Genomic DNA, 19,542 nt, shown 5'->3' on the forward strand with positions numbered 1-19,542 from the left:
TGTTAGACACTGGGTTTGAATTTTCACACCACCAATTGTTAGTCGTGTGATTTTGGTCAAGATAATCTGCTGTCCTCTGTATGCTCATAAGTGGTTTTGAAGAGAGTGAATGTGAATGGGTCCTGAGACTGAGGGAGCAGTGTGGTAAGGCCCCCCCAGCACCTGGATTTGGGTGTGGTGAAGCTGCAGTTGGCTCCCTCCCTCTGCAGCCTGCCCAGCTGGGCTGTTTAATCTTAGACTGTTTTAAATGTGTTTTGGATTTACTTAAGGCATTTTTGTGGGGTTTGCAAATATTTAATAGCTTCAGGTAACGCATGAATGTGACATATTTGGGAATACGACTCTGTCATTCACGTATTTTTTGTAGCCCTACTGAGACGTACTTCACATAAATGGGTTCACCCATTTAAAGTATATAGTTCAGTGATTTTCCTGTTGTTGTTGTTCAGTGATTTTTAGTACATACGGAGTGTTTCACAGTGGATTTTAGAACATTTTAATTACCATCCTTCCCCACCCCATTCCCCTGAAATCCTATACCCATTAGTAGTCACTACCCATCCCTGCCCCTCCAGCACCAGGCAACCACCAATCTTTATCTATAGATTTGTCTAGACTGATGTTTGATATAGATGGAATCATAAAATATGTGATCTATTATAACTGGCTTCTTGCACTTAACATGATGGTTTCAGGGTTCATCCATGTCATAGCATGTATCAGAACTTCCTTTTTATTGCCAGATAATATTTCATGGCTTGGATAAACTACATTTTATTTATCCATTGACCAGTTGATGAACATTTGTGTGGTTTCTACTTTTGCAGTATTGAGAACACTCCTTTTTTGAGTATTCCTGTGCAAGTTGTTTTGTGGATGTGTTTTCTTCTGGGTAGGTACCTGGGAGTAGAATTGCTGGGTCATCTGGTAATTTAACATTTTGAGGAAAAAACTTTTTCTAAAATGACTACACCATCTTACCTTCCCACTGGTGTGTGTGAAGAATGCAGTTTCTTTACCCTGGTAGTGTGTGAAGGATGCAATATCTTTTTTACTTCTTTTTTTTAAATATAGCTCTTCTGGTAGATGTGAAGTGGTATCTCATCGTGATTTTGATTTGCATCTCCCTGATCACTAATAATGAGCATCTTTTCATGTGCTTCAGTTCAGTTCAGTCTCTCAGTCGTGTCCGACTCTTTGCAACCCCATGGATCGTAGCACGCCAGGCCTCCCTGTCCATCACCAACTCCCAGAGTTCACTCAGACTCACGTCCATCGAGTCAGTGATGCTATCCAGCCATCTCATCCTCTGTCATCCTCTTCTCCTCCTGCCCCAGTCCCTCCCAGCATCAGAGTCTTTTCCAATGAGTCAACTCTTCTCATGAGGTGGCCAAAGTACTGGAGTTTCAGCTTTAGCATCATTCCTTCCAAAGAAATCCCAGGGCTGATCTCCTTCAGAATGGACTGGTTGGATCTCCTTGCAGTCCAAGGGACTCTCAAGAGTCTTCTCCAACACCACAGTTCAAAAGCATCAATTCTTCGGCACTCAGCCTTCTTCACAGTCCAACTCTCACATCCATACATGACCACAGGAAAAACCATAGCCTTGACTAGACGGACTTTTGTTGGCAAAGTAATGTCTCTGCTTTTGAATATGCTATCTAGGTTGGTCATAACTTCTTTCCAAGGAGTAAGCGTCTTTTAATTTCATGGCTGCAGTGACCATCTGCAGTGATTTTGGAGCCCCCCTAAATAAAATCTGACACTGTTTCCCCATCTATTTGTCATGAAGTGATGCTACCGGATGCCATGATCTTCGTTTTCTGAATGTTGAGCTATACGCCAACTTTTTCACTCTCCACTTTCACTTTCATCAAGAGGCTTTTTAGTTCCTCTTCACTTTCTGCCATAAGGGGGTGTCATCTGCATATCTGAGGTTATTGATGTTTCTCCCGGCAATCTTGATTCCAGCTTGTGCTTCTTCCAGTCCAGCGTTTCTCAGGATGTACTCTGCATATAAGTTAAATAAGTTTCGTGTGCTTCAGATCAGATCAGATCAGTTGCTCAGTCGTGTCCGACTCTTTGCGACCCCATGAATTGCAGCACGCCAGGCCTCCCTGTCCATCACCAACTCCCGGAGTTCACCCAGACTCACGTCCATTGAGTTGGTGATGCCATCCAGCCATCTCATCCTCTGTCGTCCCCTTCTCCTCTTGCCCCCAATCCCTCCCAGCATCAGAGTCTTTTCCAGTGAGTCAACTCTTCGCATGAGGTGGCCAAAGTACTGGAGTTTCAGCTTCAGCATAATTCCTTCCAAAGAAATCCCAGGGCTGATCTCTTTTAGAATGGACTGGTTGATCTCCTTGCAGTCCAAGGGACTCTCAAGAGTCTTCTCCAACACCACAGTTCAAAAGCATCAATTCTTCGGCGCTGAGCTTTCTTCACAGTCCAACTCTCATATCCATACATGACTACTAGAAAAACCATAGCCTTGACTAGACAGACCTTTGTTGGCAAAGTAATGTCTCTGCTTTTGAATATGCTGTCTAGGTTGGTCATAACTTTCCTTCCAAGGAGTAAGTGTCTTTTAATTTCATGGCTGCAGTCACCATCTGCAGTGATTTTGGAGCCCAGAAAAATAAAGTCTGACACTGTTTCCACTGTTTCCCCATCTATTTCCCATGAAGTGTTGGGACCGGATGCCGTGATCTTCGTTTTCTGAATGTTGAGCTTTAAGCCAACTTTTTCACTCTCCTCTTTCACTTTCATCAAGAGGCTTTTGAGTTCCTCCTCACTTTCTGCCATAAGGGTGGTGTCATCTGCATATCTCAGGTTATTGATATTTCTCCCGGCAATCTTGATTCCAGCTTGTGTTTCTTCGAGTCCAGCGTTTCTCATGATGTACTCTGCATAGAAGTTAAATAAACAGGGTGACAATATACAGCCTTGACATACTCCTTTTCCTATTTGGAACCAGTCTGTTGTTCCATGTCCAGTTCTAACTGTTGCTTCCTGACCTGCATACAAATTTCTCAAGAGGCAGATCAGGTGGTCTGGTATGCTCATCTCTTGCAGAATTTTCCACAGTTTATTGTGATCCACACATTGAAAGGCTTTGGCATAGTCAATAAAGCAGAAATAGACGTTTTTCTGGAACTCTCTTGCTTTTTCCATCATCCAGTGGATGTTGGCAATTTGATCTCTGGTTCCTCTGCCTCTTCTAAAACCAGCTTGAACATCAGGAAGTTCACGGTTCACATATTGCTGAAGCCTGGCTTGGAGAATTTTGAGCATTACTTTACTAGCGTGTGAGATGAGTGTGATATATCTTTGGAGGAATGGGCTATTCAAATCCCCCTTTTCCATTTTTTACCAGGTTATTTTTCTTTTTATAATTGAATTGAAAGGGGTTTTGACATATTTTGGATATAAGTCTCTTATCTATATATGATTTGCAAACATTTTTCTCCCATTTTAGCTTCTTGATGGTGTCCTTTGAAGCACAAAAGTTTTAAATTTTGAGGTCCACTTTATCTCTCAAGTATATATTTCTTTTCAGTATATATATTGTTTTCTTTCACTGCATGTTTTGATTTCCAGTTACAGCAATTTTTTTGATAACTTAAGTCTTGTCTTGCCTCAATAATTGATGTGAATATGTACCTATTAATTTTGGTATACTTAGTAACATATTTTCCTGCCTGATTTGCTTTTAGTGAGAACTAGTGAGCGTGAAATGGGCTGAAAGAGGGATTCTTATTTTGGAGAAGTGGCAAATCTAACTTTTCTTAGTGATACTCAATTTGGTTTAGTCTTTTTTATTAGAGTAACTTAGGGAGTTTTAGGAGAAGGCAATGGCACCCCACTCCAGTACTCTTGCCTGGAAAATCCCATGGATGGAGGACCTTGGAAGGCTGCAGTCCATGGGGTCGCTGAGGTCGGACACGACTGAGCAACTTCACTTTCACGCATTGGGGAAGGAAATGGCAACCCACTCCAGTGTTCTTGCCTGGAGAATTCCAGGGACGGGGGAGCCTGGTGGGCTGCCGTCTATGGGGTCGCACAGAGTTGGACACGACTGAAGCGACTTAGCAGCAGCAGCAGAGAGTTTTAATATCTGTACTTTTCAAGATCTCTTTCTAATATATTACTAGCAACCATCTGGTGGTTTTACTTGGTAGGTCTCTAGGGTGACTGCTTCTATGTCATTCTCTTCTGACATCGAATGGGACCCCAACTTCTCTCTTGACTAGAGACTTGTAGTGTGCACCACCATATATCTACCGTGACTGAAGCTTTTTCCATCCTAATGCTTGTGGGGATTAACTAACTTGAAGAATTCAGTTTAGGTGTGAGATAAATGGAGTGTCTCATTGTACAGCTGTGAGGTTCCTTTCTGTTTGTGTGTTTGTACTTTTGTTGAAATGATGGCAGTGGTCTGCCAAGGTTCATTCCCACTTGGATTTTATTCATTATATTATTAAGTTTACACAGTAGCTTTCTATTATATATATACATAGTACACACACCTTTGTGAATAATTTCTAAATTTAAATTATTATGGAAATTTTCAAAGTACAAAAGGAAGGAGGGGGATAATACGGTAAACCCCTCGGACCTGTTAGCCAGTTTCAGGGACAGCCAGCGTACGGCTGACTTTGTTTTCCTCGTTCCCACATCTGTTCACCCGCCTTCTCATTCGAACTCCTCTGATTTAGAAGCAAATTGTGAGCAGCTTTTGATACTAACTTCAGAAACTTGGTGACATTTTTCCCTGTGTCTTGTCTTAGAGCTGACTCCTGCTCCTGTCTTAAAATCTGTAAGTTCTAGGCAGATCTCTTTTGACAGGCTGCCTCCGTCTTTCTCAAAGTATTCAGTACTTACAGCCACATGTGTGACTACAGTATCAATTGATAACTCTCCTGTGTGATGAATATAGATCTTATTAGATAATGATAAATAACGATAAATCTTATTAGATAACGATAAATAACGATAAATCACTTTGTTTACTCTGTGAAACATTATTCTTAAATTTGACAGTGTGTTCTCAAAACAACTTAGACATACTTGCTGTTAAAGTAGTGTAAAATTAGATGTAACAATCCTGCATGTTGCTTACCGATTACCAGTGTAACTCATATATTAATAGTAACTGGACCAGGAGAATATTGTACATCCTTCAAATAGCACACCCTTCAAATGAACGGTACAGAATCTGCAGCCTCTTTGATACCTGCTGTCTGCAGCTTTCTGCGTTTATGCACCTCCTTGTATTGCGTGTTTTAATGATGGTGAGCCATGAGGTGTCTAGATTTCTTTTACTCGGTTAATGGCATTAATCAGTGAGGAGAACCTCAAATAATGTAGAGGATAGATTTTTATCGATTCAGTAAGAGTTCAGGCCTCTGAGGGGGACACCCACAATGGTGCATGTACCATGCTGGTCAGCCATGGACTGAAGTTTAGATTTACTGGCTGATTAACGCTGTGATACCATAGGTGTGCTCTTGGAAACTGAGCCTTTATGGCTGATGGGAATCTGTAGATGACATGACCTCATTTAGTCTTACTGTCCCCAAATGTGTCCTTTATTGGGCCTGGTTTAGAGGGTAAGGAAGCTATATAAACCTGAAAAACTGGCATTGCTGTTAGCAGCATACCTTCCAGTAGAAGTGTATCATACTAGCTTGCTTTTTCTCTATGGCTTCTGTATATGCTAGATTGAGTAGATGTCTGCCAATAGCTTGAAAACATCCCATGGGATAAACTGCTGTGGGGGTGAGAGAATGGGTCAGTAAAAAGCACTTTTAGGATCTACTACAAAATTAGAATACTTCATGCTATAAGAAACATTTCAGCCTATGTGTATACGAATCCTGACTGTGGAGATAATTGAAATATGATAATCTTTAGATACCAATAGGTGTAAGTGCCAATACCAGTAAATTTTGAAGCTCCTGCCAGTTTCTCCCTTAACTTGAGCAAACTTGGTAAGAAATTATTACATTAAACACTAATTTCCCATTCCCTTCCCCTCAGCCCCTGGCAAACACCATTGTACTTTTGCTATGACTTTGACTGCATACTTCAAATGAGTAGAATCGTAAATATTTCTCCTTCAGTGACTGACTCACTTCACTTAGCAGAATGTCTTCAGAGTTCATTCGCATCGTTCTGTGTATCGGAATTTATTTCCTTTTTACGACAATAATATTCATTGTATGTATTTACCACATTATTCATTCATCTGTTGATGGACACTTAGGTTTCTTCCAACTTTGGCTGTTGTGAATAATGCTGTTACGAACATGGTTATACAGATCTCTTTGAGACTCTCAGTTCTTTTGGATATATAGCCAGAAGTGGAGTTGTTGGGTCGTGTGGTAATTCTGTTTTTAATTCTTTGTGATAGTAGCTGTCCTTAGGAGTGTGAAGTGGTATCTCACTGGTTTCAATATGCATATCTCTGTTTAGAAATGTTGAGAATCTTTCCATATGCTTGTTGACTGTGTATCATTTTTGGACAAGAGTCTGGTCAAATCCATTGCCCAATTTTTAATCAGATAGTTTGATTTATTATTGTAGGAGTCCTTTATATGTTCTGGATATTGACACCTTATCATATATATGATTTGCAAACATTTTCTATTTTTATTTCTATTTCTTTTATTCCTTAAGTTGCCTTTTCCCTCTTGATTATCATGTCTTAGTGCTCAAAAGTTTTTTAGTTTGATACAGTCCCACATGTCTTTTTTCTTTTATTGCCTGTCATATCTGAGAAATCATTGCCAAGATCAGCATCTTAAAGCTTTTCTGTTTTTTTCTGTAAACTTTATATTTTGGAGTCTTATGTTTAGATCTTTAATCATTTAGTGCTTATTTTTGTGTATGGTGTAGGAAAGGGTCCAGTTTCCTTCTTTTGCCTGTGGATATCCAGTTTTCCCCAAATTATTTATTGAAGAAACGATTCTTTCCATTGACTGGTGTTGGTGCTCTGTCAGGGATCATTTGACCGTGTGTGTAAGGGTTTATTTCTTGGCTCTCTGTTATGTCCTTTTGGTCTACATGTCTGTCTTTAGGCCAGCACCATGCCTTTGATTGCTGTTTTGTAATGATTTTTTGAAATCAGGAAGTGTGACATCTCCATTCTTGTTGTTCTTTTTCAGGATTATTTTGGTCATTAGGGGTCGATTGAGATTCAATAGGAAGTTTAGGACGAATTTTTCTATTTCATCAAAAAAGGATCATTGGGTTTTTTTTGTTTGTTTGTTTGTTTTTTAAAGAAATTGCATTGACTCTGCAGATCACTTTGGGTAGTATTGACATTTTAACAATTTTAGGTCTTTCAGTCTAAGAACATGGGATGTTTTTCCATTTATTTACATCTTAAATTTCTTTCAGTCATGTTTTGTAGTTTTCATCTTGCAAGTTCTTTCACTTCCTTTGTCAATTCCTAAGTGTTTTATTCTTTTTGATGCTACTGTTAATGGAATAATTTTCTTGTTTTTCATTGTTAATGTATAGAACAAAACTGATTTTTGCATGTTGATTTTGTATTTTGCTACTTTGCCAAATTTGTTGACAAGTATATTTTGATCACTAAAGTGTATTTTGGCAGTAGGCTAGGCAAGTTAATTTCACTTAGTTGAAAACCTTGTTTGGCTAAAGAATATCTTAAATTGGGCTTATCACAGGAGGCTTCAGTGTTTTGAATGGAAGTTATGTTTATTATATAGTATATTTTCTTGAAACAAACACTTTTATTTTGATAGTACATTGCTTTTTCTAAACTGAGTGTTAATAATGTTATTGCTGTTCTCTTTAGAACCCTCAACAACTAGTACCGCTTCAAATTATCCAGATGTATTAACAAGGCCTTCTCTTCATCGGAGCCATTTGAATTTCTCCATGTTGGACTCTCCTGCGTTACACTGTCAGCCCTCCACATCTTCGGCATTCCCCATCGGCAGTTCTGGATTTTCCCTCGTAAAGGAAATTAAAGATTCTACCTCTCAGCATGATGATGATAACATCTCAACCACCAGTGGTTTTTCTTCAAGAGCTTCTGATAAAGGTATTCTTGGCATTTGGTAGTAAATAATTTTGGTAGTAGAAAATAAATTTCATGGGATAATTTTTTTCTAACTTGGCTGTCATTTTCATTTTCTATGTATAAAAGCATAGGCCTTGTTATAGTGTTATTACTGTGCATTGCATATTTTTATTTCAGATATAGCTGTTTCAAAGAACACTTCGGTGCCACCTCTGTGGTCCCCAGAGGCTGAACGTTCTCATTCATTCTCACAGCACACTGCCACCAGCTCAAAAAAACCAGCATTCAACTTGTCTGCCTTTGGAGCACTTTCTCCTGTGAGTCCTAATTTGATTTGATTTAACCACATTAGTTTTGAGGGCTTGTCTTATAATTTATCGTTATGTTTCTGTGCAGTCACTTGGGAACTCTTCAATTTTTAAAACAAGTCAACTTGGAGATTCTCCTTTTTACCCTGGAAAAACAACGTATGGCGGGGCAGCAGCCGCTGTAAGACAGTCTAAACTACGGAACACACCGTATCAGGTTGGTTTGAATAGAAGGGGGCTTATACCTTTTTTTCTTTTAAAAATAAGTTAACTATTGTCACTCAAAAAAAGTTTGGGTCCATTTATTCTTTGGTGAAATGATAAAACTGGATTGCGTTCTTTTCATTTAGGAACTATATTATTTTGCACCAAAGTGAACATTTTATCCATTATTTGTGTGTGTGTGTTTTAGAAAGTATGGTAGTTAATTCCTTTTTTAAAAAGTTGAGGTGTATGTAACATATAGTAGAATTTACCCTTATCACAGTATTTGTATTTTAACTAAACACATACAGTTGAATAACTACTTCTGCACTCAAAATACTGAATAAACATTTCCATCATACCAAAACATTCTTGTGAAACTCTGTAGTCAGCCCTTCTTTGTACTTCCACCTCTTGGCAACCAGTATCTGTTTTCTTTTCCTGTAGTTTTCTTTTTTTTTCCCCCCAGGATGTCATAAATTTAATCATACACTGTGTATTTTTTTGAATGTGGCTTATTCTATTTAGCATAATACACTTAGGCATTATGCAGATCAGTCTATATTTGCATATATCAGTAGTTAATTCCTTTTTATTGCAGTTATACAGTTTGCTTATCTACTCACTAGTAAAAGGATGCTTAGATTATTTCTAATTTTTGTCTATTGTGAATAAAACTGCTATGGACATTAATTTTCATTTCTCTTGGGTATACTCCTAGAAGTTGGATTGCTGAGTCACATGGTATATACATTAATTTTATAATAAACCACTGGAGTGTTTTCCAAAGTGGGTGCTACCCCTTTGCGTTCTCACCATACCGTCAGCACTTGTCATCAATTTTTTATAGGCATGTAGTGACAATTCCAACTTACTGTGGTTTTGCATTTCCCTAATGACCATGATGGTGCTTATTACCATCAGTATACCTGGGGTGAAGTACGTGTACAAATGTTGCCCATTAATAAAAATCTAAATTTTTTATTGAGTTACAATATGAAATATTAGTTTTAGATATGCAACATAGTGGCTTGATATTTTTATACATTATGAAATAACCACAAGACCAGTTACTATCCATTGCCATACAAAGTTGTTAAAATATTGTTGAATATATTCCCTATGTATACATTACATCCTTGTGACTTATTTTATATATGGAAGGGTACACCTGTTAATCCCCTTTGGCAATTTAATCTGTCCCTTTTGCTCATTTTTAAATAAGTTTTTTTTTTCTTATTCATGAGTTTTGAGAATTCATTATTCAGGGTGTATGTCCTTTATTAGATATATGTTTTACATGTATTTTCTCCCATTCTCTGGCTTATCTTAACAATACCTTGTCGAGAGAAGTTTTTACTTTTGAAGACATTCAGCATATCAGGTTTTTTTTTTTTTTCTTCCTTTTATGGTTCATGCCTTTGGTGTCATGTCTAGAAATTTTTACCCAACCCCAGGTCACAGAGATTTTCTTCTGTTTTCTTTTAAAAGCTTTATAGTTTTAGGTTTTAATTTAGACCTTTGATTCATTTTGAGTTAAAATTTTTATGTATAGTATGAAGTGTGGATCAAGATTCATTCTTTTAAGCAAATGAATGTCCATTTTTTCTCGTACGTACTGTTTGTTGATAAGATTGTACTTTAACCATTGAATTGTCTTTGCAGCTTTTTTGAAAATGAATTGACCATATATGTGGCTCTATTTCTGGACTTTCTATTCTTTTGATGTGTGTGTGTGTGTGTGTGTATCCTTTTGTCAACACTGTTCTTTTGTCTTGATTACTATATCTTTATAGTAAGTCCTGAAATCAGGTACTCTGAGTCCTCCAAACCTCCCTCGCCCCTCACAGGATTCAGAGAATTGAAATTTTCAATTAAGGCATAAAGAAAAAAAGTTGAACATGAGCTTAATGACACCACCCAAAGACAGGTTGATGTTAACAGTTAATTCTTTTTCACTTTGCACATAAAATTCTGTTTCATAGTTATTTTCACTCTCTGAAATTTGTGCTTTAGAGTATAAAGTTCCAGCAAATAACTCAAGGTTTACATTATAGGCACCAGTCAGAAGACAGATGAAAGCTAAGCAGCCCAGTGCACAGGCCTATGGTGTGACCAGTTCAACAGCTCGGAGGATATTGCAGTCCTTGGAGAAGATGTCAAGTCCTCTAGCGGTAAGTTTTTAAAATCACAATTAGATTCAGGAATATAGCAAAATTTAAGCTTAGTGAGAAATCTTAATTTCGTTATTTCAACATTAACAGGATGCAAAAAGAATTCCATCTGTTTTTTCTTCTCCTCTGAATTCTGTAAGTTGACTTTTAAATCTTTAAAGAGGTACGTTTTCACATGTTGGTGATACCATATTTTTCAGTTTCCCGTCCATTCTAATGGTATTTTATTTATTTAGCCTCTTGATAGGAGTGGGATGGATACCACCACAGACTTTCAGGCCAAAAGGGAAAAGGTAAGCCTTCTTTAGCATTTATCTAAGGTACTGGCAGTTTTATGTTTATTTTTAAGTTGGCAAATACATAAATTGGCTTTAGTTGATGGTCATTAAGGAACCTGTTTGAAAAAAATGGACTTTTTTTTTTTTAACTTGGATTTTGCAGTTTCTTGTGAGGGCCTTAGCACATGCTGTATATGTAGTAGATGCTATATATTAATTATATCTTGGCATTTCCATTTTCAGTATCCTGGCAGTCTTTTTTTTTAATAATTGATTTACAGTATTGTGTTTCAGGTATACAGCAGAGTGAATCAGTTATGCATATACATGTATTCCCTCTTTTTTTAGGTTCTTTTCCCATATAGGTTGTTACAGAGTCTTGAGTTCCTGTGCTGTACAGTAGGTTCTTATTAGTTAACTATTTTGTATATTTCTGGCTGTCTTTATATGAGTAACTCTTATCTTTTGATAAATGAAGATAGGCGTGAACAGAGCTTGACATGTTTAATTAGCAGTTCAATGAACTAAAGTTCTCATTGAACATGGTTACTTTGTAAGTTTTCCTCATAAACATGTCAAATCAGTTATGTGTGATAGGATTTCCAGTTTGCATTACTTCTTCCATCAGTCAGCCAAGACAGCAGAGCTAATGAAAAATGTAATAGTTATATCTTGATAAACCTTTTTATCACATTCTATTTGGTTAAAATTAGTTTGGGGTTTTATTGTGGGAAATGCTTGATAGTTAAGGTTAAAGAGGTATAATTTTTGTCAGTTATATTTATGTATAAGTGCCCTTAAGGGAAAGCAGATTCCCACATAATTCCTTGTAAAGCATTTATTACACCACCAGGTTCCCTCAGGAGTAATTGATTAAAATTATCATAAATCTCTGAATTAATTGTAGGAACTGTGTTCAAGATACTGGTAAATGACAATTATTTTACTGCAGTTCTGATGCAGAAAAGAAAATATTAATTGAGCTTTTTCTTGGGATAGCATTATTTCTCAGTTTTTAGTATTACCTTATGGCTCAGCTGGTAAAGAATCCTCCTGCAGTGTGGGAGATCTGGGTTCGATCCCTGGGTTGGGAAGATCCCGGAGAAGGGAAAAGCTACCCACTCCAGTATTCTGCCCTGGGGAATTCCATAGACTGTATAGTCCGTTGGGTCGCAAAGAGGTGGACTCGACTGAGACTTTCCCTTTCAGACATTTGTAATAAAGCAAGAGGGAATTCATTATTGGCTGCTGTAATGGGATTAAGTTAAGCCATTATCTGCTTTTCTGTGACTCATTTATATCAGATTGTTTAAAAAGAAGTAAAATTTTAAAATTATGTCATAAGAGAAGTTCTCATCAACAAAAATTTTATTAGTGATTGAGTATAGTATAAGTTGATGGGGTTGCAAGAGTCTGACACAACAAGTAAATGACGACAACAGTAGTTTCAGTAAAATTTTGGTAGCGAATGCTAGGAAATATAAAGGCCAGGATACAGTATTGTTGTTCAGGTTTCACAGTTGCAATCAGAACAGTCTACAAAATAGACTTTCTCATTGAATTGTAGGATCACATTCGTGATGAGGATTTAGGGAAGAGCTAGGGACTAGATGGAGGCTTTGCCCTGGAAACCAACATTGTTCACAGCTGCTGCTGGGTGAAAGGACTGTATTCATAGTATTATAATCTTTGGACAAAGTAGAAGCCCTTGGCTTTATAGTCATCTCACACCAACTGGAGTTTTGCTGTGTTTCAGTGTACCAAAAGACGTTGACATAACACTTGTGTTCTTCGATAACAAAGCCAGTTCATCTTAAGATTTGGAATTCTTCACTGTGCTTTACTAATTAGACTTAAATTGTAAAGACTTGGTTTTTAAATAACAATGGAGGAAAGTTTACTTGGAGAGATTTGCACACATTTTAAGCAATTAAAGTTTTCATAGCTGCTGCTGCTGAGTCGCTTCAGTTGTGTCCGACTCTGTGCGACCCCATAGATGGCAGCCCACCAGGCTCCCCTGTACCTGGGATTCTCCAGGCAAGAACACTGGAGTGGGCTGCCATTTCCTTCTCCAATGCATGAAAGTGAAAAGTGAAAGTGAAGTCGCTCAGTCATGTCCGACTCTTAGTGACCCCATGGACTGCAGCCTACCAGGCTCCTCCGTCCCTGGGATTCTCCAGGCAAGAGTACTGGAGTGGGTCGCCTAGTTAAATATTTATAAGTGAAGAAAATATAGATAGTAATTTGGGGAAAATGTGGCAAAATCAATTTTGGTTCATATATTTGAGATTCATCCTGTAAAAGCTTAGAGTATTCAAAATGCTCTGTAGAAGTTTCCTTGTGTGTGTCACATGTGTGTGAAGTCATTAAGTTTAGAATAAAATAGTCGGTGAAACCATTTTGAAAGTATATGTATATATAGGTATATGTCTAAATAAATTCGTACTTACATAGATTAATAATATCAATGTTAATACACATTCGTTTACTTTTAGTTTTTCCTCTTAGTGTTTGTTTGCACCCACTGTGTATTTCTCTAGAACTAGGTACTCATAGTCTCTCGGTTATATTAGCTATTGTCAAATAATTTTTAGACATTCGTGGCTGGTATATGAAAATAAAAGTTTGTCTTTGATTTCTGCCTCTCTCTAAGGTGGACTCTCAGTACCCCCCTGTTCAGAGACTCATGATCCCAAAGCCAGTTTCCATAGCAGCAAATCGAACTGTTTATTTTAAACCATCTTTGACTCCATCTGGTGAATTAAGGAAGACTAATCAAAGAATAGATAAAAAGTACAGTGTGAGTATGTGTTTATTTTCACTAGTCTTTGAGTATTGATTAAAATAAATAAGAATACATTGTAAAGTACAATTATTTACTATTGCAGTCTAGCAACTAGATAATGCGTGAAGTTTGTGAATTAGTGATTATGAATTGGTATGGCTTTTAATGGTTGACACCTTGGTCATATCCTGAATTAGTGTTTACTAGCAAGCATTGTTTATATTAAATAATTTTGCCACACTACCTTTATTTGTGTGTTTTGTCTGCGTTGTTGAGCTATTTGAAAATTTCAGGTATCATGACTGTTCACCCAGAGTACTTTGGTATACTATATGATACACTAATATCTCCTATGTTACCATGTTTAAGAAAGTTAATGTCAGTTCCTTCCTAATATTATCTAATAATCTAGTTCATATGTTGTTTATAGCTGCTGCTTTTTTGCCACTGCTCAGCTTGTGTGATCTTAATTCCCCAACCAGGGATTGAACCCTGGGGCTCTGGCAGTAAAAGTACTGAGTCCTAACCACTGGACAGCCAGGGAATTCCCTATAGCTGCTTTTTTGAGCCGGTATCCAAACAAGTGTATTACTTGTGGTTTTGTCTTTCTAGACCTCAAATCTTTACCCTCACCACACTGTTTTTATTCTTATGTTGCTTCTGTATTGAGATGTGATTCTCATACCTTGCTATTCACCTTAGAGTTTATAGCTCAGTGGATTTAGTGCATTTACAGTTGTTCGTCTGTGTCACTAGTCAGTTTCAGAACATTCTTATCGTCCTCTCCCCCACATCTCATATCCATTAGTAGTCACTTCTCACCTCTCCACCTCCAGCCTGAGGCAGCCATTTATCTTTCTCTTTAGATTTACTTATCTGGACATTTCGTATATATGAAATCTTAAAATAAGTAGTTCTTAGTGTTTGGCTTATTTCATATTTTCATCATTAGCATGATGTTTTTAGGTTCACCTCATATCAGAACATTGTTCCTTTTTATTGCTGAATAATATTTCATTGTTTAGATGTAGTGATTTTGTTTATCCATTCATCAGTTGAGGGACATTTGGGTCCTTTTCACTTTTTCACTGTGATGAATAATATTGCAATGAACTTTGATACAAGTGCCAGTTTTTTTGTGGACATTGATATTCATTTCTCTTGGGTCTTATACCTTGGAGTAGAATTGCTAGGCACATTGGTATTTGAAAAGGCCAGATCATTTGTCTTCTACTTTGTCTCATGTCCTGGGTCTGTCTGTTTTCCTGTGTCATTTAACTAAAGTGTGTTCTTTTTCCATTTATAAAACATCTTCCTATTTGTGCCTTTGTTGGTTTAAGCTCATTGAATCTTCATGGCAACTCAATTTCTTGAAAAATTTCAAACTGAAATTGAGAGAATAATACAATACAGTATTTACCTATTTGCTTTAACTTGACTCACCAGTCTTTAACATTTTGTCATATTTGCTTTATCAGACTTTAAAAAATAATTTGAACATAATTTTGGACTTGCATGAAAAATCTTAAGAAGTCCACATTTTACTACATTTCCTTTATCTTTTTCTGTTTCTACAAACAAGAAATTCCCTCACATACCTGAAGAAGTTACCCAAACCAGAAAGAAACTTATCATCAATACAATACTGTTAATTGCAAATTTTGTTAGGATGCCAGTTGTCCCAAAAGAACAAAAATGGAAGATCATGTGTTAAATTTGTCAAATCTCTTTATCTCCTTTAGTCTAGAACAGTTTTTTTGGTTTTGGGGGGGTTTGTTTTTGGTATTTCATAACATTGATATTTCTGAAGGAGTACAAGGATGTTTGTTTGCTCATGATTAGATTCTGGTTGGAGAAAGAAATGGCAACCCACTCCAGTGTTCTTACCTGGAGAATCCCAGGGATGGGGGAACCTGGTGGGCTGCCGTCTGTGGGATCACACAGAGTTGGACACGACTAAAGCGACTTAGCAGCAGCGGCAGCAGATTCTGGTTAGGCACTTTCGGTAGTAATACCACAGAACAAATTCTGAACTCTTCTCAGTATCATAATATCCGGCAGTTTCTGCCAGTTTGTCCTGCACTGATGCTGTGATCAGCAGTTTAGGTGGTGTCAATGGGATTTCTTCACTGTGAAATTGCTAGTATTGTACCTTTTATAACTAATAAGATAACTTTAAGAGTATAAATATCCTTTTTACCCACCACTGTTAGCAGTTTTGATGATATTTGCCTGAATCTTTTATTTGTAGATGCCAAATGGTGGTTTTCTAATTCTACTATTTCTTCTACCTTTATGAAGTTGGTTTTCTACTGTAGGAAGTTTTCTCTATGTATGTATTTCTCTATGTATTTATTTAAGTCAGTGTGAATTCTTAAATTTGATAAGATTGTAATCTTTTATTAGGATTATTTATTTTGATGTTCACTGTCCCATATTTGGCCTTTGAACCGGCTCATGTCCTTTTAATATTTCACATCATTTTTCAAGCACTTAGTTGCTTTTTAATATTATAAAACAACCCAGGCTCATCTTGTGAGTTTTCAGCCCCAGCCCTGAAATCAGCCAGTTCTCCAAGGAACCCTCATTCCTTTAGATGGAAGAACTCTTTAAGTTGCAGAGAATCATTTCAAAAGGACCGTCAGTGTAAATTTGATTGCACATTTAATAGGCCATAAGTAAAATATTTGTGTGGTTGATAATGTGTATTAAATTTGTATGCTACAGTTTTGTTTAAAAGACAGTTGTGCTTATTATCAGTTTGTGTATAATCACACTGTAACTCTTGGTCATCATTCAGGTGACAGGGTATGAGTTGTAGATTTTAAAATTCATTAAACAACTGTCAAATTCCTGACACCAAATATTAAAGTTCACAGATAAAAAGGTGGTGTTAAAATTAAATAAGCAGCTATATAAATATGTTATATTCCTTTTTTTTTAGACTGATTATGAAAAAAATACTACACCAGGACAAAATAGAGAGCAACAAGAAAGGTATTGTCATCTTTATAGTGAAGCTTCTTTATATTTTTTGTAAGGCCTATATTTGATTTGTATCTGCCTTCTTGAAGATTAAGAAGTTTAAAGAAATAGAAATCTACACATAGAAATCTGTGAGCTTTTAAAATCACATTCAGCTGAACATTTATTTTCTTAATTGTTGACATCTTTTTTTTTTTTTTTAGTATTAATTAACAAGTTATGGACCAGAGTAATATTTCATTTGTTTTAATTTTCTTTTTCTTTGCCTAGTGGCTTTTCTTATCCAAATTTCAGTATGTCTGCAGCCAATGGTTTATCTCCTGGAGTAGGTGGTGGAGGTGGCAAGATGAGGCGAGAGAGAACACGTGTTGTGGCATCTAAACCTCAAGAGAAGGAGGTAAGGTTATGCTCTTTGACATATATTTTGAAGTATCTTAATACCTTGAAGTTTATTATTAAAAGTTTTGATGCGGTGATGAGGGACCCACCTGGAGGTCCCTTGGAAGGATGAGGTTAGGGGAGACCCAGCATAGGAATTATCTACCATTGAAACAGTTCCTTAAAAGTGTGTGTATGTTTTAAACTATCAGGCTTTTTAAACCATCTTCACTGTGACCTAATCTAATACCTTAAATTTCTTGGGTATCCCTAGTCTAAAGCCGTAATTTTTCAAATAAAACTATTGCAATTGAAATTATTTGACCCTTGAAATAACTATTATGTAGTTTGGTTTTGCCCATTCCTGAAACATGATGTGTTTGTCTCATGGGCCTTTTCCTTATTATTTGTAAAATATATCAGTCTTGCAAAAAATAGCAGGTTTTCCCTGTTACGTATTTATCCAGTATGAAGACTCAGCACAGCCCATTCTGCAGGTGCCTTTGGGTTGATTCCTGTACACGCCAGTGTGAGCATGTATGCCCATCTCCCCCAGTACACGTGTAGGACTTCTCCAGGCTACTTGTCTGGGAATGGAATTGTTGGATTGTAGGGGATGATACACATCTTGCCTTATTGCTCTTCAGGGTACTTTTACAGTTTAATGCTTCCATATAACAGGTAGATCTGGTTTTCCTTTATTTTTACCAGTACTTGATTTTTTTTTTTCTTTTTAATATTAATGTTATGAATGTGAAGTGATATGCCATTGGATTTTTAATTTGCATTTCCTTCTTTACTAGGGTGAGGAGACATCTTTTTGTGAGTTTCTTGGCCATTTTGCATTTTCTCTTGATCCATTTTTTTCCCCTTTGGGTTATTTCTTTTACTGGGAAGAATTCTTTATGTATACTGAACATGAAAGTTTGAAAACGATAAGGACTCACTGAAGATTGGTTAAATTAACTTTTCTGTTTAGGTTGCACTGTATATTTTCTAACTACATTGAGTTGCATCTGGGTCCATTTCAGTCTTCTGTAAATCAGTTTCAGCCTGGCTAAATCTTTGAAGTTATGTATATCGTACTTTGATTTGTGCTTTTTTTCTAATTGAAATTGTATTTGTGACTTTCTCATTGACCCATGAGGAATTAGGAGTATGTTTTTAGGTTTTTAAGTAGGAGGTCTTCTGTTGACTGTGAAATTAATGTTTTGATTGAAATTGCTCTGTGTGTGTGTGTTTCCTTCGTATCTATTGGTATTTTGTTTTGCAGCCTTGCTTAGAGTGAGAGGTCTGTGTTTTTCTTTTTTTTTTTTTTTTTTTAATCTCCCCTTTTCCAGTATAAGATCTTGTCCTGCGTTTGTGCCTCTCTGACTTATCAGAAGCTTGACTTTGGCAGTTTGGGCTTTCTGCCATATGCCTGTTGGGTTCTGATATTTGAGATCATGCTGGGGACCTTGGCTCAGTTACGGGTCTTGAGACTTTGCCCTTAGGTTCTACTTGTTGCTGCGCTAGAGTGTGGGGAAGGGAGGGGATGTGTTACTGCATTACAACATCTTAAAAATAAAGTTGATCATGTAGCATATAAAATTTTGTACTTAGAAAATTTTTCTTTTCTGCTTGAAACTCTTTATGTAGATTTGATTCATTACATTTAGAAAATGAGTTATTTGCCTTGCCCATGTATATGTAACAAAGTGAGTATCTCATTCATAAAGGATTAGATAGTTCTTTAGAAAAGCTTTTATATTTCTTGGTAAAATGTGTGGCCCCACCTTCTTAAAAGTTTATCCTGATAAGAGGAAAGCATTAGCTTGGTTTAGTGTTTACCAGGTGACAGATTGGGAGTTTTATTTCCCTTTAGTTTCTGTTTTTAAAGATACAGTTTCTAAGATCTTCAGCTGTAGCTTAGACTGATCTATATAGCTCAATTTTAGCTGTCTTGCAGATAGGTATGTGTTTAATATAACTTTGCTGTTTTGAGACATTTGGAGGGGGGTTAAAAATTTGTTGACTTTTACTATCTGGTTTACTAAATGTGAGGAGTTTTATGAAAATCAAAGCCCCTTTATCACCTTCTCCCTTCTCTGGACCCCCTCTCCATTCCTGCCCACTGCTGGTTTTGCACCCCAGGATGCCTGCCCTGACCTGTCTGTCCCTGCTTTGTTCCACTCAAGTTACAGTCTCCACATTTCTGAGGAAAGAGATACTAATAATGAGTGGCTGCCCAAGTTGGTTGCCTAGTCTGTGGGGTTTTTTCCCCCCAAACTTTTCATTTTATATTGGAATACTGCTGATTTACATAATGTTGGGATAGTCTCAGGTAGACAGCAACAGTAGACATGAAGTCCTGAGGTTATATATATTTAACTTT

The 19,542-nt window shown here is 36.9% G+C and overlaps 1 protein-coding gene across 1 annotated transcript in view; it reads left to right on the forward strand.

The window, feature by feature from the left end:
* Positions 1–19,542, forward strand: part of NUP153 (nucleoporin 153) — a 72,227-nt gene that overhangs the window by 14,786 nt on the left and 37,899 nt on the right. Inside the window, exons 3-11 of the mRNA XM_027524822.1 lie at positions 7,829–8,077; positions 8,234–8,373; positions 8,453–8,581; positions 10,626–10,742; positions 10,833–10,877; positions 10,979–11,035; positions 13,674–13,820; positions 16,750–16,802; positions 17,061–17,187. Of these exons, the coding sequence (XP_027380623.1) occupies positions 7,829–8,077; positions 8,234–8,373; positions 8,453–8,581; positions 10,626–10,742; positions 10,833–10,877; positions 10,979–11,035; positions 13,674–13,820; positions 16,750–16,802; positions 17,061–17,187 (1,064 nt within the window). The remainder of the gene's footprint in view (positions 1–7,828; positions 8,078–8,233; positions 8,374–8,452; positions 8,582–10,625; positions 10,743–10,832; positions 10,878–10,978; positions 11,036–13,673; positions 13,821–16,749; positions 16,803–17,060; positions 17,188–19,542) is intronic.

This window comes from Bos indicus x Bos taurus, chromosome 23, assembly GCF_003369695.1.
Source record: "Bos indicus x Bos taurus breed Angus x Brahman F1 hybrid chromosome 23, Bos_hybrid_MaternalHap_v2.0, whole genome shotgun sequence".
Classification (NCBI taxonomy): Eukaryota; Metazoa; Chordata; class Mammalia; order Artiodactyla; family Bovidae; genus Bos; species Bos indicus x Bos taurus.